Source organism: Ailuropoda melanoleuca, chromosome X (assembly GCF_002007445.2).
Source record: "Ailuropoda melanoleuca isolate Jingjing chromosome X, ASM200744v2, whole genome shotgun sequence".
Taxonomy (NCBI): Eukaryota; Metazoa; Chordata; class Mammalia; order Carnivora; family Ursidae; genus Ailuropoda; species Ailuropoda melanoleuca.
In genome coordinates, this window is record NC_048238.1 from 96474726 (window position 1) to 96497508 (window position 22783).

General features: G+C 40.9%; 1 protein-coding gene across 3 annotated transcripts in view; it reads left to right on the top strand.

The window, feature by feature from the left end:
• The first annotated feature begins 8478 nt into the window (after positions 1 to 8478).
• The window catches only part of PHF6 (PHD finger protein 6), a 45248-nt gene continuing 30943 nt past the window's right edge, over positions 8479 to 22783 (top strand). For 2 of the 3 annotated variants that reach the window (XM_034649914.1, XM_019799183.2), the window contains exons 1-3: positions 8479 to 8616; positions 12563 to 12746; positions 12970 to 13071. In XM_034649914.1, coding sequence (XP_034505805.1) covers positions 12609 to 12746; positions 12970 to 13071 — 240 coding nt within the window. In that variant the 5' untranslated portion in view covers positions 8479 to 8616; positions 12563 to 12608. The remainder of the gene's footprint in view (positions 8617 to 12562; positions 12747 to 12969; positions 13072 to 22783) is intronic. The other variant, XM_034649915.1, reaches the window with a different exon arrangement.

The following is a 22783-nucleotide window of genomic DNA, read 5'->3' on the forward strand; positions in this document are numbered from 1 at the left end:
AGTTTCCCAGGATGCAGGACTCTCAGTGCTAAAACTGGGACAGTACCAAGGAAATCAGGATGATTGGTCACTCTGTTATACCTTTGGTCACTTTCCAGAGTACTGAAAGGGTTGTTTTTGATAGTTTTGTTCAGCTTTATAGTGGTTTTAGGGAGAAGATTTGTTACTCTCCATCATTCATCGTGCCGGAAGTAAATCGCCCACACTGGATATTTTACATATTATTTTTAGTGTGCATTTCTCTTACTAAAATGTAAACTCCATGGCAATAGGGATCTTTGGTTTGTTTACTGCTATATCCCCTGTGCTTGGCACATTGTGGGTAAATATTTCTACAATAAACATCTTGATGAATAAATGAGTTAATGGCACTTGCAGGAGTGTGGAAACCACATTGGAGGAGGGAAAATTGAATCAGATAGGCATGTCGGTAAGCTAGCAGAGTGGTCCAGATTAGAGCTGGTAGAGATGGTGGTGGAGATAAGGAAAAGTGGACTGATTTTAGAGATGATTTGGAGACAAAATTGCCAGGATTAATGATAGAGTGGGGATGAGCAGGAGTGGTGGGGTAGGGAGCAGAATGGAGGGTGGTATCAGGGATGACACCTTGATCTGTGGCCTGCAGAACTGGGTGAACAGAGGTGCTGTTCAATGAGCTAGCCAGCCAACAGTGGACCAGTACCACGTTTATAGGCAGAAGGTCATGAGTTCTCTTTCAGACATATCGTGTTTGAGATGCCTTTGAGATGACTAGGCAATTTAAAATAGGCAGTTGGCTACATGGTCCTAAAATTCAGAGGAGAGATGTTGGCTAGAGAGATCAATGAATGTGTTACCATGTCAGCGGGTGGTAAATAAAGTGATGAGCATGGGTGATTACAAGGAAGCATGAGGATAGGGCCTAAGATCAAGCTGCAGTTGTACTCCCATTGCATTCAAGTTTTCGTTGGGATTAAGGAAATTCCTTGATTGGCAACCGGCACCTAAGTTAGGATTTCAAATCACATATGTTTTAAAGATTTTGAAATGCAACAAATAGATTTCCAGGTTTTCTCCTACTTTTCCTTTAGGTCCTTTTGTAAGGAATGATGTATGTTTCATGGCAGTGTTAGGTGTCCATTGGTTATGCTTTTTTTTTTTTTTTTTAAATTCTGGGTCAGGGTGACTGTGGAGGGTTACGGTTCTAACTTTGAAAGTATTTATCAAGCCCTGTGTGCTTAGCCCTGTGCTAGGTGCTACGGAGAAAATAAGGGATATCAACTGTGCTTACTCTTGAGGGATTTTCAAACCACTGGTGGGAAGAATTGCCTATTAAAATTGAAAGAGACCTTAAAGGTCATCTAGTCTGATTCCGTCATGTTTTTCAGAATGCAAAAGCATGTCCCAGAAAGATGAGGTGACTTTTCAAATTCAAAAGAAGTGATAGAGGTCTGATTTGAAGCCGGGCCTCCTGATTTCTAGCCTAACCGAGTGCACTACTCTTTTTCACTGAAGCATTCCTTTAGACAACAAATACCCCTGAGTGCCTACTCCGTGAAGGTACCGTTCCAGGCCCTTATGGTAAACCGTGCTCCCTTTTCATGTGCATTTGCTTCTGGTGATGAATAGTAGGATTCCCAGCGCCCCGGGCATTTAATAAGCAGAGTTGACTGACAACTGGGTGTGGCTTACAGCTGTTTCATCCACTTTCAATTCATAATCTTTTCTTCTCAGTGCTTGAGGGAAGAGGAAGGAAGTGGTGCATTAACATATGAAGCAATTAGAGAAGAATATATGGTATACAGTATATAATTAACTGATGAATTACATTGCAGGACTCTCAGTGCAACCGAGGTGTACAAGACCTCCTGTCTCAGACAGGAAAAAGTCATCCAACAGCCGTCACCACTGGGTCCCCGACAAGTTCCTTTGGGAAAGTTCAGCAGATGTTTATTGGATAGGCACTGTGCTAGGTGCCTGGGGTATAAAGAAGAATAAGACATGGTCTCTTCTCCCAAAGAACTCACTCATGGGAAAGTCAGAAGTACATATAATTTCCATGTGATGTGGTAAGTGGTGAGCAAGAAGTCTGGCCAGGGGTGCTATGGAAGCGCTGGAGGTGAGCTTTACCCAATCAAAGGGTGAGTAAAGCTGGAAACCTAAGGGCTGACACCTGAGTGGCATCCTGAAGGCTGCTATGTCCTAGCCAGTCCAAAAGGAGTTATAAAGGAGTTTGGGGAGGCAAGAAGGACAAGAATGAAAAAACAGAGGATGGATCTAGATGGTATTATGCTGAGTGAAATAAGTCAGACAGAGAAGGACAAATATATGATTTCACTTATATGTGGAATCTAAAGAACAGACCAATAGACAAAGCAAAAGCAGACCCATAAATCCAGAGAACAAACTGGTGATTGCCAAGGGGAACGGAGGTGGAGATTGGGCAACATGGGCGAAGGGGAGTGGGAGGTACAGGCTTCCAGTGATGAACTGAAAAAGTCATAGGGACGAAAGGCACAGCATAGGGAATATAGTGGGAGGTATTGTAATAACACCGTTTGGGGACAGATGGCAGCTACATTTGTGGTGAGCACAGCATAATGTATAGACTTGTCAAATCACTATGTCATACACCTGAATCTAATGGAACATTGTGTGTCAACTAGACTTCAGTAAAAAGAAAGAAAAGAAGACAAGCTTATTGAAATAATAAAAAAGAAACAGACTTTTTGTCTCTCTATTCCACTTCTCAGAAAAACTGGAGATAATTATTAGCTCCTCATAAGTGGTATAAGATTGAAAATACTACATATTACCTCCTATAAAGCTACCTCTTATAGTTAATATTTATTAGGCTCTGTGGGCCAGGAACTGTGCTAAGTGCGGTATGGGGATTATCTCACGCAATCTGAAAAAAAATCCTTAAGAAAGATACTTCCATCATTCCCAGTTTACAGATGAGGAAATCAAGGCACTAAGAAGTGAATCTGAAATCGGGATTTGTGCCCAGGCCATTCTGGTTTTTGCCTCCCAGTACAGTTACATCTCACTGTGAATATTAACTCCCTCAAATCTTAGTCATGTATAATTCTTTGAGTTTTTAGACTGGTTATTATACTATTTGAGATTAGTGTAGACCTTTCCGGTTTTGTTATTTAACCGACAGCCAGAGTGGGACCAAAAAGAACAAAGGTGCTCAAGATCATCCAGGACCCAGTGGCAACTGTCTTCACTAAGATATATGCCGGAGAATGATATTGATCAGAAGGAAGTCTCTCCGGCGCTCAGATGTAACTGACAAAATGCCCAGGAGGTTAGTGTTTGTTTTTGTTTTCCGCTTGAAGGCTGTAGGTGAGTGTTTCTCAAACTTTTGTGCGTACTGCAGTCTTACCTGGGGAGCTTGTTAAAAATAAAGTTGCTCTGCCCCATTTCTCGTCTGTGCCAGAATCACTGTAGTCTGGCTTGGGCTGCTGCATTACTAACCAATTCCTGAGATGTTTTCATTCCATTCCCAATTTACTTGTCCCCATTCTTCATTATATTCCCTTCCCCATTCTCCGTTTCTCCTCTTTTCCGTTCTCCATTCTCCATGGTCTTTCCCTCATTAAATATTTATTGAATATCTACTCAAGGCACAGAGTTCTCCGGGCTGGGGATGGAGCAGTGAATGAGGCAAAACAAAGCCCCTGCTCTGATGGAGACAGATTAAAAAAAAACCCACATAAACAAATAAATAAGAGGCAGTGCTACATAGTGATTAAGAGTTCAGCTTCTGGAGTCAAAACAAATGTAGGCTTGACACACGGTTCTTCTTCTTCCTAGCTGTGTTACCTTGGGCAAGTTGCTTAATTGCTCAACAGTCTCTTCCTCTGTAAAATGGGACTAATAGTACTCTCTGCCCCTCAGTGCTGTTGTAAGGATTGAATAAGATAACGCGCATAAAGTTCTTAGCAGAGTGCCTAGTACACTGTCCTCGGAAGTCAGTTAACTCTTACAATTTTGCAAAGCATCAGCACTATAAAGCTTAATTACTTCCCCAGTATTGCCATCGATATATTACGTTCAGCTTCTGTGTTTATTTAACATCCAATAAACAACGTCTTAGAGATGTCCATGTGCCTCTAAAGCATTTCCTTCTGCCACAGTCGCTAGTTTCCTGGGCAGATTTGGTACCCAGCGTCAAACTGCTGAACAAGGGGAAACATCAAAGTCCGCCAAAGCTCCTAGCTCCTCGGTTAGGTACCCAAGTAGCTCCATAGCCTGCACTACCCAAGTAGCTCCAAGTAGCTCCATAGAGGTGTTCTAAAACCTCTCCAATACACTAAGTGGAAGTTAAATAAACAAACAACAAAAACTAAGTAGAATAGCATAGGGGCAAATTCTGGCAGGTTGATCAATCAGATGATATGGCAGTTAAGGGATACATGAAAAAAATAACTGTCCTTCTTCACATGTGTTGGGGCAAGAATATTCACATACATCATTATCTGTCCTTGTGCTCCATAACGACTTCACAAGTAATATCAATCGCATCTGACTGATGTGTAAACTAAGGCTTAGAGAAGTCAAATGAATAGTCCAAGGTCACTCTGCCAGTTAGCGGCAGGCCAGCTACACAAACACGGGTCCTCTGACTCTTAAGCAGCATCTCACACAAATAAATAGCACTTTTCCCCCCACAGAAACATTTATCTTTTTTATTAGATTTTATTTTAAGTAATCTCTACGCCCTAAGTGGGGCTTGAATTTCTGAGATCAAGAGTTGCACCCTCCACCCACTGAGCCAGCCAGGTGCCCTGTCACAGAAATATTTAAAATGCAGAATCCATCCACTTTAAAAATAAAAAATAAGAAATGTAAAATGTATCCAATATACAAAATGCAAATAGACTTCAGTTCCATATAGGTGACATTTACTTCTTTTTGCACAAGACGCTGCTGTAATTTTACATTTGTTTGTATTACTTGATGAAGGCCTGTCCGCCACTACACCAAAACGGACTGTGTCCATTTTCATCTAACGTGTCGTAGGTGATCAATATGAACTTGATGAATGAATGAATGATCCACTGTTGTTGATTAGAGCTAGAAGGGAGGTCACAGACATGTAGTTGAATTTAGCCTTTGTTTTAGGCAGGAGCAGAAAGACTAGAGGTATCTTACACAGAAACACTGAAGATGGGAAAAGGAATTACTTTTTAGTTGCTGTGTAGGATGAATTTGCTTGTACTGGACTTAGTGATTGAGCTCAAGGACAGGACCGATCTAAGCAGAGCGGATGAAGTTGCTAAGCGGTTGTTTACAGGGTAAAGTCAAGAGACTGTTTCAATTCTACAAAAGAGAATGGAAGGCAGTTTCTTAATGTGTGGTCCTCAACAGATCTGCATCAGAATATCTGGGCAGTTTAAGAAGGTGTTTCCCTGAACCCACTACAGCATCCCCGGGGTGGGGTGGGGCGGGGGCGTGGTGCCAAAAAATTTTGCATTTTTCACAAGCTCCCCAGGTAATTCTCACTTCCAAATTTTGAGACTTGCTGGGCTGGAATCACAATAGACCCGCAGCAGGTCTAAGACTTTGACTAGGGAGAAGTCTGCATTCTAAGGCAAGAAGAAGGGAAACCTTCCACGAACAGACTGAAAGAGCAGCCAGAGAGCCAGAGTCAAGAGTCGCCATTAAAAGCCAAAGAAGGTGAAAGTTTAAGAATAAGTAAACTGCCCAAAGTGTCAAATGTCACAGAGATGTCAAGAATGAAGATAGAGAAAAGTCGTGAAGACAGAATCCAGATTTTTCTGGGCCTGGACCTGTCCTTCAAGATCCAACTCAAAACATTTCCTCCCCAAGGATGTATTTCCTGCTGCACTGGACAGAGCCCATCAATCTTTGTGGTATGTAATTCCGTTCTAACATTTCGTCTCTTGTACTGAAATTCGGTTTTTCTTCCTTGTTAGAAATACCGGTTTTTCATCCTCATTAGACTGAGATTTCCTTGAAGGCAGGAGCTGTTTCTTGTTTCTTTTCAAATCTCCAGCGTCTGCCATAGTACCTGGCATAAGAGAATATGTGTGCCTGCTGAAATGTGTGATTGGGAAGGAATCGGAGGTGGAGAACACAGTCTGGGAATGAAGGCAGAGGAATCCTACGTGTTTGAAGGCAAACAAGAGCAGGGAATAAGTAGAGAAGCAGTTCGTCTACAGCGTGGAAGAGACGTGATTAAAACCACAGCCTTAGCTTTAAAAAGCTGGAAGGACAATTCTTTCTGCATCTTGAAGTCACTTAGCTCAGATGGCCCAACTCTAAGTAAGTCAGAAGTTAAGGCCTTTGCTGAGAATGGGGTACGGAAAGGGTGATCTAGAGCCTGAAGAAGGACTGGAAGAGCGTCGGTGGGAGTGTGCCGGTGGACCAGTAAGAGATGAAGCCATCCTGAGCTCTATCCTCAGGCATTGTTAATAGCATGTTATCACAATCTGACTCCTTTCTGTAGCCCTTGAAGTAACAGGCTGCATCTATCAGTCATGCTAATGGAAACTGGCCAGCAGACCTGGGGCCTGAAATTCAGTAGGGTTGCTGAGCTCTTCCTCTCTGAAACATTCCCAGCACTTCCTTTCCACCTCTTAAGGCATGTGCTGCAGACCATGTCCTATCATAGCTATTTGTTTTTTCCTTGTTAGACTGTAAATAGTTGAGGGCAAAGGCTGTGTCTTATTCACTGGTGTGTTTTACTTTCACATAGCGCTTTGTACGTAATAGGTGGAGGATGGCTGTACCAGGCACACACCTTTCTATAGCATTATCACACCATACTGTATTTGTTTGCTTCTTTGTCTCCCTTTTTAGACCATGAGCTTGAGGTTAGGGATTGAGTTGATCTGTGTCTCTTTTGTGTTTGGAACTTAGTAGTTTTGCAGATATTTATTGAATCAAATCTTTGAAATGAGTGTATAGATGAGAGAATGAATAAAAGATAGCAAGGACATACTGCACAGGCAGTACATTTTGTCACTTTCACAATCATCAGTCTCATTCTGACACCAATAGATGTGTAAAGCTGGTGAAAATAATGCTGGGGGACCTGTTTTCAAATACTGTTAATGTTTGGAACACACATTCTGGATCTTATGTGAACTGCCAGCCTCTCCCTTTCACTGTAGAGGGCCTGAGTAAAAGGGCTAAGGGTCCCGTGCAGCTAAACGACTGCTTTGTCCAACCTTATTTGATACATGTTTATATGGGATACAATGTTACATGAACATGGTCACTGTTTCCTTCAGGGTTACAATTTAAGGTTGATACTGCAGGGAAGAATAAAAAGAATGATGAAACAAAGTAGTAACAGCATTGGATCGCAACAATGGAAATCCACCACGCCCCCCCCCCAACCTTTTACAGGAAAAATAGCTACATAGAGGGCATCTTTACATTTTCATTTGTTTGTTAGGGCTTGTTTTTTTTCTTTTTAAAGCCACTGTCTTTTAGTCTGTGAGCGTAGAAGAAAATAACAAAAGCCGACCCTTACATAGGGCATACTATGTGCCCAAGTATTATTCTATGTGATTTACATGTATTAACTCATTTCTTTTAACAGCTCTATGAGACGGATATTATTGTGATCTCCATTTTAGACGTGCTGGAACTGAGGGATTGAGAGGTATTGCAACGTGCTCAAGGTCACAGAGCTAAAAGTCGGGGAGCTGGGATTCAAACCCAAGCAGTCAGGCTCCATGCATCAAAGAGGAAAGCGCTCGGTTAGCTGTCGCATTTACCTGTGTTGAGTTACAAAGAAAATCACGTATCTTTTTCTGATTATGATAATCTCCGCGTTTATAGAGGGCCTGTTATATGCCAGGGACGCTTATACACGCTTAACCTGCATTATCTCATTTCTTCTTCACAATAAACCCGTGAGATCCTATTTTTAATCCCCATCTTAAAGATAAAAAAAAATTTCCAGGTACAGAGATGAAAATGATTTGCTCGAGGATTGAAATCCAGGCCGATCGACTCCACTACGAGCTTCTCAGTCTTTCCTGGCAGTAAAATGAGAGAACGGAGGACCTCAAAGGGATGCCACGAGAGTACAATGAAATAATGGATGTGAAAAGGCCTCAGTGAACAAGTGCAAGGGATCAGGCCTACCCACTTGAATCACTGTTGAAAACTGGCTACCCAGGGCCCTGTCCAGTGGTTTCTAGTCCCAACCCTGCCCCTTCTCCGCCCGACCCACAGCAATATCTTTGAATCTCTTTCTCTATCTCCCCGGATCCTGCCCCCAAACACTTGGCGGAGCGGCGGAGCGGAGAATAGAAGGTACGCGCGCGAGCAGGAGGCGGAGCTTGCCTCCCCGATCCGTTCTGGGGGTGGCCTCCGCACATGCTCCGTGGCTCTGCGGCTTCAGTTGCCCGGCCGTGCAGCCAATCCAGGCCTGCGGCGCGCTCGAGACGTATTAACGCTCTGTTGAGTCGTTGCGTGCGAGGGGGGCGACGTAAGGGCGCTCCGCGAGCCCGTCTCTCCTCGAATGAAAGGAAACAACCTCCGGCGACAGAGCCCCGCTCCCAGGCGCTGCCGGAGAACCGACACCGACTTCTTTCTCTTTCCCCTCATTGGCGCTTCTCCGCTGCCGTTCGCCTCTGGGCCCCGCCGGTGAGTCCCCACGGTAGCTTGGGGCCCCCCATTCTCTGCCCGGCGGGAGAAGACAAGGAGGATGGCGGTGGCCAGGCCGCCGCCCCTGCCCGTTGTTAAGGGGGACTCTTGGTGGTCTCGCTTTATTGTCAGGGACCCCAGAAGCGCCGCTCGTTGAAGGCGCTTGGCAAAGAGGCTGCTGAGAAAAGTGCTTTGGAGGAGCTAAGGGAGAGGTTAGGCTTAAACCTAGACTTCGGGGGAGGGGGCGCAGCATTTAGGGAAGAAAAAATACTGGGAATTTTTAGTCTTTGCCATCGCTTAGGACATATTTGGGAAGGAGGGAGACTCCCAGTTTGTGAAGCGTAAGAGGAAGAATGGTTAGGATGGCAAGAGGGTTAGCTTTACGGAATGAGGAAAAACTCTGGGGTGGGGGGAATTAGGGGCGAAACTGAGATCTGAAACGAAGACTGAGGGCGAACTCCTGGGGAAGGAGGGTTAAAGAAAGTGGTGGGATATCTTCCTGGATTCGGGAGGATTGGAAAAGGACGATTAGGGGACCCTGACTTGCCGACCGAAAGGACCTGCTAAAGTGTTTTAGAGGAAGATAGTTTTGCGAGTTTATCTAGCGCTTGATTAGAGGGAGGTCTTGGAGTCTAGTGTGTAGTGAGGAATAAATAACGGGGAGAGGATCCGGTACGTTATGTGTACCATCCTTTATTATATGGACGAACAGCACGGCATTCTTTTGAAATTTGTTCGTTTCGATATCCTGCGTGGAAGTTGAAAAATCCTTTATTTTTGAAAAACCTTTTCTTTTCATCGGCTTACTACGTAATATCACGTCTTATTCATACAGTTCAAATTCTTTCTTACCCTTGGGTTTGAAACAACTGGAAAATTCCTTCAGTTTCCTTTTGAATAACCGCAAAAAGCAGTGCGAAGAATGTAATAATATCGTGCAACCAAATTCAGGTGCCCTTCCGGTTCATCTCTTATTCGTTTATTTCTCTCCGCTGTAACTTTCCTGACAGAAATACTGCTTCCTTGGGGATCACGTTTATATATTCTGAACTGTATATTTCAGCTTGATTGCGTGCGGAATTGTTTGATCTTCCGGAACTGCAGTTTTTGTTTTGTTTTGTTTTTCTGTGAAAATGGTCTTTCAGATACCAGACATTGAATGAGCTCTCCACTTGGTTCTTGAATGCTCTCCTTGATGTTTCAGGTTATTTCTACCTTGGTGCTTTACAGCATCTTGTAAAATCAGGAATGCATTGATTGCTTCAGCCTAACTAATTGAGCTTTTATATTTTGCCAGACATTTAAATGATGTTTTTCACGCTGATACCTTTGCTTTTTTATTTCTGCTTTATGACATTATCCATACTGTTTTGTTTCTTTTAAGGAAAAGATTTCATTGTTGGGCGAAAGCATCAAAGTTTGATCTCTGCATGCGCTGAAAAACATTTTAGACTGAAATTAAAAGGCCATATAGCTGTGTGGATCATTATGAATCCCTTAATATTGGTCCTTGGATGCCCTTATTCTCCCTAACTAGAGACCACAAATGAGACAGTATTAGATAAAAATCTGTATTTTTATGATAAAGACATTTTTGTTAGGAGTCATTGTTTCCATGATGTTCCCCACTTCATGTTTTACTAGGAGGCTGTAAAAAATTAGCAAGATATGCACAGATGCATTATTTGAATTTTAGTGGAAAAATCCATTTAGTCATTGTACATTGGGGAAAGTTTTTAATTGGTTTGGTGCACTTTTTTTGTGTTTCTGTTCACTTTACCAATTTAAACTGATTAAGACACTAGAGTATTTTTGAATGCAAAATAAAGCGCACTTTTTTCTCTCTAGGATTTTTGGGTCTTTGATATCTGGAAAAGGAAATTCTCAAAATTAAGAGGAGAAATGTACCTGTTTATAAATTCAAAGAGGCAGAATTCAGTATGGGTAGAATTTGAGGGACACCATTTTCAGAATTAATTTCAAGAATAAAAAGTGCTTTTCTACTCGGGGACTTTTTAAAAATCTTAAACCGGTTTTATAGCGTATGCTAGGATTGTACAGAAATTACACATTAAAGATGTCTGTACACATAAGATTCATAATGTGCCATCCTTTGAACTGGCCAAGGATGACCGGGAGAAATGCTGAATACATTACAGTGGTTTCAGAGTGTCTACTATTCATTGCATAGTAGTAAAGAAAGCTAATTTAGAACTCACATAGAAAATTTTGGTGCTATTTGTGAATTTTGATGTTTTGCATGGTTAATTCTAAAGATTTTGGCAGCTATATTCTTGATAAAGCAACTGAACACATATTTGCCTGTACAAATGCAAACACACTTCCCCTTTTGTTTCTTTTGTTTCTCTGTTATGTCCTTTTTTCTTTAATCCTAAAAGTATTTGCTGCCTGTTTTCAATCAGTTTCATGGTTTATAGCCAGTGCTATGAATGCGGTACTGTTGTAAAGTATCCGATGCCATTTGGAAGACTGAGGTATTTAAAATTGTAGATAGCATTAAGAGTTTGTTAAACCCATCAACGGAGAGACTGCCAAGGCCTTTGAAGTTTTGTTTTTTAAGAAAACAAAACAAAACAAAAACAATCCTAGGTATAAATTGATAAAAAGACCTGTTTCTTTGTGGCTTCACCTTTAATTTTAATTCCGTGTCTGCGTTTTTATATCTTAAAACCCTGAATGGTTTGCAGCTACCACCTTGCTGGCATCCAGCTGCTACTGTTCTTGCTGGCGAGTAAGTGCTTCTCAGAATGATACAATGTAGTGTTAGTGCGTCCAGTTTTCAATACAGGATTATGAAAATATTCAAGTATGTAGAAAAATAGGAAGAATTTCAGTAAATTTTAAGACAAAAACTGTAGATTAATTATTGATTGTGATGTGTGTTGTAGCAAGCTGGATCGTCAGCTGCTTAGTTTGGTTGTTTGGGAAAACAACATAAGTCACACCACTGATTTTATACTTGTTTAGATTCTTAAGAATCCATGTTGAGATTGATGATCTAAATCTGAAACCTTCTGTGTTAGAGCTTTTCTTCCCTTTTTTTGTTTGACTCTGCTACCTTTAATTATAATTTGGCTAGATTTAAGGGTCATTCAGAGAAATTTTCCCTCCTTTTATACAATATTGCTAATTTAATGTGGAAGTTCCTACATTTAGGACCCCACTGTCAGTTTGTAACTTTAATTTGATAAGCAGGCTCCTGGAGTAAGCCTCAGAGTCAGATAATATAGTTTTTTAAAATAAATAATTGGTTCCTAAAGTATGCTTTTTTGAATAGACTGTTACAAGCTTAATTTTTTCTTTACTCTAAAAAGGAATACAATAGCAAAAATTTGTTAAAGATGTATACATGATTTTTTTAAAAAGTTAAAAATAATGCAGATTTTGAAAATAGGTGTTCCAGAGTCACGGTTAAGTGCATTCATTTGCCTTTTGTTGGTTTATCAATATGTGAACTTTAAGGAATTGTGCGATTTTAGAATTCTGTTCATTCTGGATATTGTGTCCTTCTCTTAGAAGTTTCTACTCTGCTCTTAGATACGTAATTCTTGGTCTCCTTGAAGAGGCATCTAGCTGTACATGAAAAATATTTTATATTAATTATGTCAGCAGATGGTTGTTTTAGTATCACACATTGTACATTTTTTATCGATCCACACAGAAATCGTTTTAATTATTTCACATATCCCCCAATTTGGGAGCAGTTTGATTTTCCTGTATTATTTTATTACCTTGTCTTTATGCATATGTTCATTTTTTTCATTACAGAGGCATTGTAGGTTTTAATATTAATTTGTCTATACTAAATAGCCATTTAAAAATGCATACGTTAAAACTTAGGTTAAATATTAAACAACTTACATGACTGTGCAAACGGGTATTAAAGTGAAATTAACCATTTTGTTGCCCTTCTTATTCTCTGTAGCATTTCTTGAGGCTTAAAGTGGCATTCTAAAAGCAATTTAAAAATCATGTCAAGCTCAGTTGAACAGAAAAAAGGGCCTACAAGACAGCGCAAATGTGGCTTTTGTAAGTCAAATAGAGACAAGGAATGTGGACAGTTACTAATATCTGAAAACCAGAAGGTGGCAGCACACCATAAGTGCATGGTAAGTACAGGCCGGCAACCGAGACACCTGAAACCATGAGAATCCCGGCAGTGAATACTCCTGAATACAAAAAAACTCAGTTAAATTTTTTAAAAAGATGGTTTCTCCCTAATGCTATGCCATTTTTACTAGAAAATTTCCTTGTAAAGTTAACATCTTATTCACTGTTTCACTGCAATTTCTTTAAATGTGAACCTTAATTTTTTTTAAATGTAATTTATAGCTCTTTTCATCTGCTTTGGTATCATCACACTCTGATAACGAAAGTCTTGGTGGATTTTCTATTGAAGATGTCCAAAAGGAAATTAAAAGAGGCACGAAGCTGGTAAGTTGGTATTTCTGCCTCTTGAGAATAAAACTTATTTTAAGCTCATTAAGGAGGAAATTGCTTAGTTTACAGTATATTGCATTATTAACATTATGATTTTAAATTGCAGTCTTTTTTTTCCCCCCGAACCAGAAATTCCAAGGTTGGGCTTAACTTATTTACCACTCAACAAAAAAGGAGTGAATCAATATTTATATTATTCAATTTTTTTTTTCCTTTTCAAAAAGAATCAAAATCTTCTTGGAGGCTGTGTTGACTCAGAAAACAAGCAACTTGCTTAATTTGAATATATCATGTGTTGAAGTCTTCATTCAAGTGAATTTTCATAATTCAGTTGTCTTTTCATCTTCGTAAAGTGATTGTGGTCATCATAAGTGAAGATGACGGGAAAATGTTAGCACTTGCTGTATTTTACTGTGGTTCAGCTATATAACACAGCATTTATAACTTAGTATCACTTTTGATGGATCTTACTGTTTGTCTGAAGCTCTGCTACACTGAATGATCCTGTAATTGTCTTCTCCCAGTAACCAGGTTGGCAGGATACTCTATGTTGCTCTTTTGGAAAAGTAACATTTCAGTTGGTATTTATGATCCGTTGTGGTTTACATTGAAACAACTTCTCTTCATTTGGTTATTATTTTTCTCCTTTGAACCCTCTGTTGAAATTTTATCTGCCAATGTGCCTTCAGTAGCTTTACTATTAAGTGCTCCATTATTTTAAAGATGGGTTTGGCAGAACGTATATCTGTGTTCTTAGGCACTGGATAATCTCCTATTTCACAAACAATCTGGTGAGCAGAACTAGGAACTCTCATTTCAATGATCAGGAATAATCTGTTTTTTAGAAATTATCAGTCTTGCAGTGTTAGAAAAAAAAAAAGCAATATGAAGCAGTTCAAGGATTTGAGACTTGCTTTAGGATAAATAGTCTAAAACCCTAGAATCAGTATTGGCACAAATGGGCCTTCAGAGGTCAGACAGTTTTTGTGGTAGTGAGACCTTACCTGAAAGTATTTATCTTCCCCCACCCCCAAAACTGTAGTAGTAATAGAATGCTTAGTTTTTTTAGTGTGATTTTTATTTGGTGGTTTCAGATTTCTTCATGTTTTTATGGCTTGCTGATTTTCGAGAACCAGAGCAGTATGTTTTTATTTCCTAGTCCTTAAAAACAAATTCAGATGTAAAGAAAGAATACTATTTACCTGAAAGTGGTTGTACTGTAAACCTTATTACCCTGTTATTTAGTCCTTGGCATTGTGACTATGCCTGGAAAATGCTGCTACATCCTGACTTGTTAGCAGTTTTGTCACTTGTGTGGCTGCTCTGGTCAGAACGGGAGCAGCTTTGGTTTCTAATGTTGCTTATTATTAACAAATGCAGGGCCTAGTTTTACAGGAAGCGGCCGTGTACATGCGGCAGCGTTGCTAAATCCAGTGGAGATTTCGTTTCCTTGGACTTGTTTGTGAGGAGAGCATCAGAACTTTGTACAGGCTTCACTAATATAAATAGTTTTGATTAATTTTTAATGGTATGGTGTAGGGAGTTAATTTTTTCCCAAGTGTAGTGAGTTATAAAGAATTGAATTGTCCCTTGATCTAGGGAGTGGAAGAACATTGGAGGTTAAGACCACAAGCTGTAGTAAGTAGCAGACTTGGATGTGAATCCTAGCTCTGTCACTGACTAGCTGGATGGCCCCGCGCAAGTTATCTCCTTCTCGGCGCCATGGTTTCCTCACCCGCTAAAAGGAGATAGTGACAGGACTTGTCTCACAGAGATACTGTGAGAATTAAAAGAGACACTGTACAGGACTTAGCATGGTGCCTAGCACGTGGTTAGGACTTGATAAATGGTAGCTACCATTGTAGTTATTGTTTAGAAATAATAATGTGCTGCTAATGTCATTGTAGGCTAATGAAAAGCATGCTGGGCTGAGAAAGTGAGGAGGCTTGTTTTTTTGTTTGTTTTTTTTAAATAACTCTGCCGCTGACACATTGCATAACTTTAGACAGGTCGTTAACTTGTCTTTTCGCCAATAAACTGATAATGCTGTATCACTGCTTACTAAACAGCGATGCTCCGTGGCTAAAACGTTCCATAAAAGAAAGAGTTACCTTAGGAGAGGTGTTTACAAAGCTGTTTTGAGGCTGTGGGCATCTAGTAGTAAGTGATAGGGTTAAAAGGAAAGAACTCTTGAGCCTGGTACATAGTTTTGCCTCTTTTCCTTCTCCCAACTGTCAGAATTTAAATAAGTTACATAGGGGATAGGGCTAGAGTAGCATTCATATATTTAACTTTGATTTCTAGGTGAAAAGTAGGTCATGAATACCTGTTGACCAGTAGTGCTGGTTCCTGGGTGCTTCCAAGTCAGGTTCCAGCCTATACCTGGTGTTGGCTTAAGATAGGTGCTCACTCGCCCCAAAGAAAAATAAAGAGAAAAGAGGCTGGGGCTTGTAGTGAAAGTGTTTAGGTGACCAACCGGGTCAGAGTCTTGAGAGAGTGGGAGGTCACAGAACAGGAGGTACAGGTATGTGGTTTCTGTGTTCTTACTGCCATGGGCAGTTTTCCAAGGTTTTCATGTCAGTCACGAAGATCGGGGGAGGAAAGCTATTCTGTATGAGCAAATTCATCTCCTTTGCGTTACCTTTGGGCACCAAGGTGGACCAGGAAGAATTTGCCAAAGTACTAAGGATGTTATCATTTGAGTCTTTGTTTTTGCATTTAAGACAGATACATATTTTTCCAGAATGGTTTCCAGTTCCTTTTGTAGCCATATGGTGACACCACATCTGTACCATCTACTCTTAATTCTCCAGCCATCTAGCCAAGAAATGCAAATTTCCAAGTAAAATTATATGAATCATCGTCACCACTTTCATCTTCTTTAAGGCGACACTTGAGAGGAGTACATTTGAAGAACATACTCTTTCTGGATGAAGCGAGGTGGTGAAATCATTCAGAGTATCTACATGGGATAGTTACTGTTGGGATTGGTAACTGTGTCCGATGTATCACTCTGAGAACAGGAGTTCAGAAGGCCATTTAGTTCACCTCCCTCACCCCCTATGCAAGATTGCTGCCAAGCCATCCGACATAAGATTTTCATCTCTGCTATTCTTAAATATATCCAGAGGTTGTGATTTTACCCAAGCAACTTGAATCATGACCATAATTATATGACACTCTTCAGAATTGAGAAATTCATCCTTTATAATTTAATTATCTCACTTAATTTAAGCCATTTATTCTAGGTCTCTCTCCTTCCATTGAAGAAAGTATTTGGGTTTTTTCATTTATTAAAACTGGAAAATCTTTCATATATTTGATGAGTATCCTCAGGTCACTCCTAAACTTTCCCCTTTCGAACTAAATTTTACTCACATGTCTATAAAGAAATCCTCTGAACATTTTTCCTGGTTTTTTTTTTCCAATGGTAGAAATAGCTAACATTTATTGAACACTTAATATGTGGGCAAAGTACTTTAAATACATGATTCTTTATAATCCTGACAATCATAATGTGAGGTGGGAGCTATTAATTCTCCCTTTAGGGATGAGGAAGCTGAGGCCCAGAGAAGTAACCTGACTAAGGTCCTATTACTAGTAAGTGGCAGAGCTGCCATTTGACTTTAGGGCCAGTGAGCTCCACAGCTAGAACTTTAAATCACCCCCCAGTTACACTGGACTGCCTTTTAAGCTACCCAACCCCAAATCAGAGTTTAAAAAATAATTATTAGAGCTTAGTAGTTTTTTAACAAATATAGAAATACTACTGGATTTAGGACATAATCAGACTCCTTTTAATAGATATTAACAGCATTGTTAGTTTGTAGGGCAAGAATCTTATATACGTACTAGATAAGAATATTCTGATTCTCTGCTACCCTCAAGATATTTTTTGTGGCCTCTAAAAATGGAAAGACCAATTTTACATGGTTCCAGTGGAATGCTTGGCACCCTAGAGAAATGGGGTATCTGATTTTGAGAGTTTATGATCTAAATATTGGGAATGCCATGAATCGGCATATATGACGGTTTATAGATACACCTTTTCATTCTGTGTGGGAGGAGCTTTGCTATTTAGGTAAGTAAGACTGCTTCCTAGAAATGGTAAAGTTAAAAAAAAAGGGAGGGGGGAATGAGTCCAGGAAATAGGTTAACTACCAGAATGGGTCATTGAGACTGGCAGTAATGGATTCGAGTTGAGTAAGGTGGGATAATGGCAGGGTCTTTAAACCTTAGGCAGGAACTTCACCTTGGATAGGAGGGGATGGGGACAGGCAAAGCAGGAGTTTTCAGGAGAAAAGGGATATACAGTAGTCACTGCAGAGAATGAAATATAATCATGGCAATATATTTGTCTGCTGTACATAGATGTCCTGCAAGGGCATCTTAAAACTCAACTTGTCTAAACCATTATTCATCATCTTCCCTGCCCTGAACCCTGATTCTCTTTCTGATCCTTTACCTTCAACTCTTCCTTCTTATGCATCTGTCACATCGGTTCTCCTTCTGGGATGTCTCTGCTGTCTTTTCTTTCGTGATGCTACCCTGTACCCAATCTTCTTCTTCCCAGCCTTCCAACATACTGCTGCTAATTACTGGATCTCTACTTCCCTGACTTTGAACCTTCACTGATGCCTTTGTGTATACAAAATCATACCCAGAGGCCTCAGCCTGCCCTTCAGAAGTCATAATCCACCTTTTCCATTCTTGATGTCATTCTCTCTCCTCTTGGCTTCCCAAACATCCTCTGTTTGTTCCCACTGCTGTGCACGTACTGACCTTATTCATCCTAGCTGCTTCCTAGCTGCCTCTCAGTTCTCTTTTTGAGGTCAGCTCAAGCTTCACCTCTGTCATAGAGTTTTACATGCTATGCGTCGTATTTGTTACATGTGTGCAAGCCTTTCTTCCCCACTATATTCTGGTCTCTGGGAGGGTAGAGACTCTTCCCTTGGCCTAGCGTAGGATTATGGGGATAATGCATGAAGACACTTAGCACAGTACTTGATGTTTCATTTGTGCTCAGTAGCGTTCTAATAAATAGGTGGGCACTCATTAATTGTTGGATTTGAAGGAGAGAAGAGCTTCAGTTGGATAATAGTGTGAAACCTTAATAACGGGCTGGGTGTAAATTGGCCAGGGAAGTAATGGTAGAGCATAAAATTCCTCCTTTTGGTTCATCAGTGCTCTGGTGTGGTTTGCAGCTCTAGCGGTTTGAAAAGGAAGGAGAGAAATCTAGTGGGAAAAACCCAGTTGGTTATTTGTTAGGATGGTGGAGAGCTGTGTATGCCTCACCCGGAGGGTTTGCATGTTTCTTCAACATTCCCTGGCCCCGTATGCTGTTATTTTTGTTATTTCCTTGGGCATGGTATTTGTCAAGCCCTCCCCCTAGAATCTAGAATTCATCTCTGTGTCCATTTATCAGTTTCTTAATTTAGTGCCTACTTTGTACCAAGCACAAGGCAAGACCCTTGGGTGGATGCCGCCTTGAATACATACAGTTTAGCCTTAGGGGTATGTAGAGAATGCCAGAGGAGAACTGGAGTAGAGGACCCTCAGTAATTCTATTTGAGAAGTCAGGAGGCTTCATAGAAAGTGACGTTCAAAATGTGTTCCAGTGGGAAAGTGATGCCGTAGAAGTCAGAGGGGGAAGAGTTTCAAGGAGGAGGAAGTGGGCAAAAGTATTAGGTAAGTATTAAATGCCAGTGCTATTTAAAGTAGAGTGAATGGCTCATGTAGCATTCAGTAAGGGCAAACTGGAGTGCCTACGGTGCATAGAATGCTACGACTGGTTACTGCATACAGAGAAGCAGAAGATACCAGGTGATCGATCAGTGGTGCTACTAAATCCTTAGATCCGTGGTCCTTAACCAACTATGAAATCTGAAGGGGGGTGGGCAGGGGATTGTGGGTGTGTATCTTTTGAAAAAGTTTCCCAAATGATTTTTTAAAGATTTTATTTATTTATTTGAGAGAGAGTGCGAGAGTGAGACATAGAGCACCAGTTGGGGGGCGGGCAGAGGGAGAGGGAGAAGCAGACTCTCTGCTGAGCAGGGAGCGCAGAACCCTGACATGACCTGAGCCAAGGGCAGATGCTTAACCAGCTGAGTCACCCAGGTGCCCTCACACCCCCAAATGATTTTCGATGAACACTCTTGGTTATGGACCATTGCCTTAGGAGAAGGGTCGGCAAACTTTGTGTCCAGGGCCAGATTATAAATATTTAAGGATTTGCCAGCAATATTGTCTCAGTTGCAGCCACAGACAATACACAATGAAATGAGGGTGTTTGTATTCCAATAAAACTTTATTTACAGAAATGGCTGGTGGGCCGGTTTGGACTTGTAGGACCCTTGCCATAGGGTATTTTTGTGGAAAAACAGGTAAATGCTTCCTGCAGATTTGTTCACTGGCCTCATTGTCATCTGTGTAACTAGGTGTAAATCCATCATGAGTGTATTCGTCTAAATGTGTGTGTTTTTGTTTATAGAACTCAGATTATGTCATGCAGATTAATTTTAATATGTGCAAATATTTTACCTGTTATTTATATTAAAATGAATTTTGCTTTACTTTGGAGGTGATTAAGGAGAATGAATGTAAGGTGAAAAAGAAACTTCAAGTCCAATGATGGAGAAAATCAGGTCTTTGACTATTACTGAATAAATTAATTTTTTTTCCTTTGCCTTCATTAAATACTTCTTTTTGGAACTTGGAATTGGGAATTGGGAATACTGTAAATTTATGTCATTATATAACTAGTTCTCATTTATTTGCGCTAATGGAGGAGAACCCAAACTAGTAATGTAAAATAATCTATGTCTGGTTTGTGGGGATGTCTTGGTACTTACTTGAGCGTGGATGTGTATTTGACGTTCTTCACTGATAAGGATAGCAGGCAGCCTGTCTAGAGTTCAGAGTACCCTCAGCCTGAAAGACCTACACCTGAGAACAGCCTGAACCTATCGATCTGAGCTCAGAGAAACTCTGAATGTATTCAGATGAAAAAAACACAACCCTTCAAAAGCTACAATAAGACCATTGAAATTGCTCATCAATGGTGACTCATGAAGTATGAGTATGGAGTATGTGATATTCAGAGCAAGGTCAGGGGACTAGGTTAAGTAAGAACTTGACAGGCTTACTTAGTTCATGGCCCTCCGGTTCTGAAAAGATTTCTGAACTGATTTGCTCAGTAACCGCTTAGATTTAGTCTGTTACTCTAGTAAACACAAGTACTTTTCAGTGGCCCTGCTTTTTAGAAGCACTTGGAATTTAAGGTCCTAACCTATCAGGTGTGTTCTTTTCTGATAACTTTGGTGGCTTTCAGATGTCATTTTTGCTGCCTACCTTTCCATTTAGAACCAATTATTATATAAAGTTTATTGTTATTAATATATTGTGAAGTTTGTGTTTTTATAAGACCCTCTTCAAAATGCTGAACTGTTTTTTAATTGTAGCTCTAGCATAAACCGGAAACAGCCCTGAGTTCCTGTTCCACTCTACTGTGCAGTGGTATTCTTTTTAGGAATTTTAAAAAAGATTTTATTTATTTATTTGAGAGAGAGAGCACAGAGGGAGAGGGAGGAGCAGACTCCCCCTGGATCATGTCGGGAGCCCGACATGGGGCACGATCCCAGGACCCCGAGATCATGACCTGATCTGAAGGCAGACGCTTAACTGCCTGAGCCACCCAGGTGCCCCGAAGGAATTTAAAAAAAAATTATTTATTTATTTTTAGGTAGAGACAGAGAGTGAGCAAGAGCAGGAGGAGGGGCAGAGGGAGAGGGAGAGAATCTCAGGCAGACTCTGCACCGAGTGTGGAGCCTGATGTGGGGCTCGGTCCTAGGACCCTGAGATCATGACCTGGGCTGAGATCAAGAGTTGGTCGCTCGACTGACTGAGCCACCCAGACGCCTCTCTTTTTAGGAATTTTTAACTGGTAAATCAGACAGCTGTCACTTAACCAGATACTTCAGAGGTCACTCTGAGCCTTCTAACCGTATTGGATAGTTGAGGTATTCCTATTCCTATAAATAAAGCAATGAACCTGGAGTTCAGGAGCATTTTTTAGGCAGCTCTGAAAACTTACCCCAGCCGCCTTGCCCTGCATCCTGGTTTTTGCTGGAGGTAGTGTTGTCTGTTATTGAAAACAACAGACACCAGTGTAAGGTGAACTGCCCTCACTTTATGGTTGTCTCATGTCTCTCCTGTGCAGATATCCTAGGTACCCTGTTCCCAACTCGAGTGCTTTTGGCATGTTTTCTTTGCCTACGGACTCAAGAATATGGCCTCATTTTGGAACCTCTTTTGCATTCTCATAGGTTTATAGCCCTTTCCTTGGAGCAGATGTCTTGAGAGTAGTAACTGTTTGGCTGTGAGGATTTGTATCTATACAGTGGTGGTCAGTCACTGATATGCATGGTCCATACACAGCAGTTAAGCTGGGCAGAGCTAAGTCCTAGCAAGCCCTTTGTCTCTTGGTTCCCTATGACTCTGTCTAGCCATCAGACTGCAGCCTTTCCCCCCAAAAGCCATCCCTTTCTGCCTGTCCTAGAAGTTGGGAATCTCATTCTAGTTTTACTTTGTGTCTGTCTGTGCCCTTGGTTGAGTTTTCCCTGAGCTTCTCTACTGAGAAAGCAGTATTTCTCCTTTTATTCCTTAGGACTTCTTCCTTTTGCACCCTGGCCTGGTTCAGTGGACTGAGGAGCAGGTATGTGCCGGCCTCTGGCTCCCGCAGGACTTTAGCTAAGTCACGGTCCTTTCGGTTCCCTTTGTCCGCTCTCATGTGTGACGTAGTTCCTCTTTAATCTGCGGGTCAGCCCCTTGAGACTCAGCTTGTCGGGTACAGCTTAACGTTAACATAGGCTGGCTTCACAGATTTTAGAATGGTGGTTACCACAGGCAGGGAGGGTGCGGAGATGTTGGCTAAACGGTACAAAGTTGCATTTTGCTAATGTTAAAATATTGTGCCATACATCCTAAATATATATAACTTTTAGCAAAAAAAATTGAAGTTAGTATAGCTTCTAACCATACTATAAAGATGACGTGCACACATCTGTAAGAGAGGATGGGGCCTTTTTTTCCAGTCTCCCCATTTCAGAAGAGGTGATCTGAGTTTTGAGGCTTCCTAGGTCTACTAAGTAGCAAACTGAAGAGAGGAGGAAAAGTAAAAGAAAAATCATTATCAACAAATTTTCACCTCTACTTGAAGAACTTGAAATCAGGGTATGAACAGGATAAGCTGACAGTTGACATTTATATTTCTGTTGGGTGCAGGAAATTAGCCCTCCACAGAATATTTGCTGTGTGTGACAGACATTTTTACAGGGGGAAGAGGTCCACTGTTAGTTCACCATGTTCCTGTCAGGTTAACTTGCATTTTCCCACCTTTGAAAGAGTCACGGGTCGTGCAAACTTGATGTGAAATGGCAGCTGACAGTCCTTCTGTGAGGAGCCCAGGAGGGAACGTGACAAATTTGAGGGCAAATGTTTTATGTAAAGAGAAATGCAGGATAACATTACCTGGGTCCAGCCAACTGCTGCCTTACTGTGTTGGGGATCCCGTTTTCCTACGACTCTGCTTTCTTCAAGAGAGGCATCTTTGTTTTATTTTCCATAACTTTTTTTTTTAAAGATTTTATTTATTTATTCAACAGAGAGAGAGACAGCCAGCGAGAGAGGGAACACAAGCAGGGGGAGT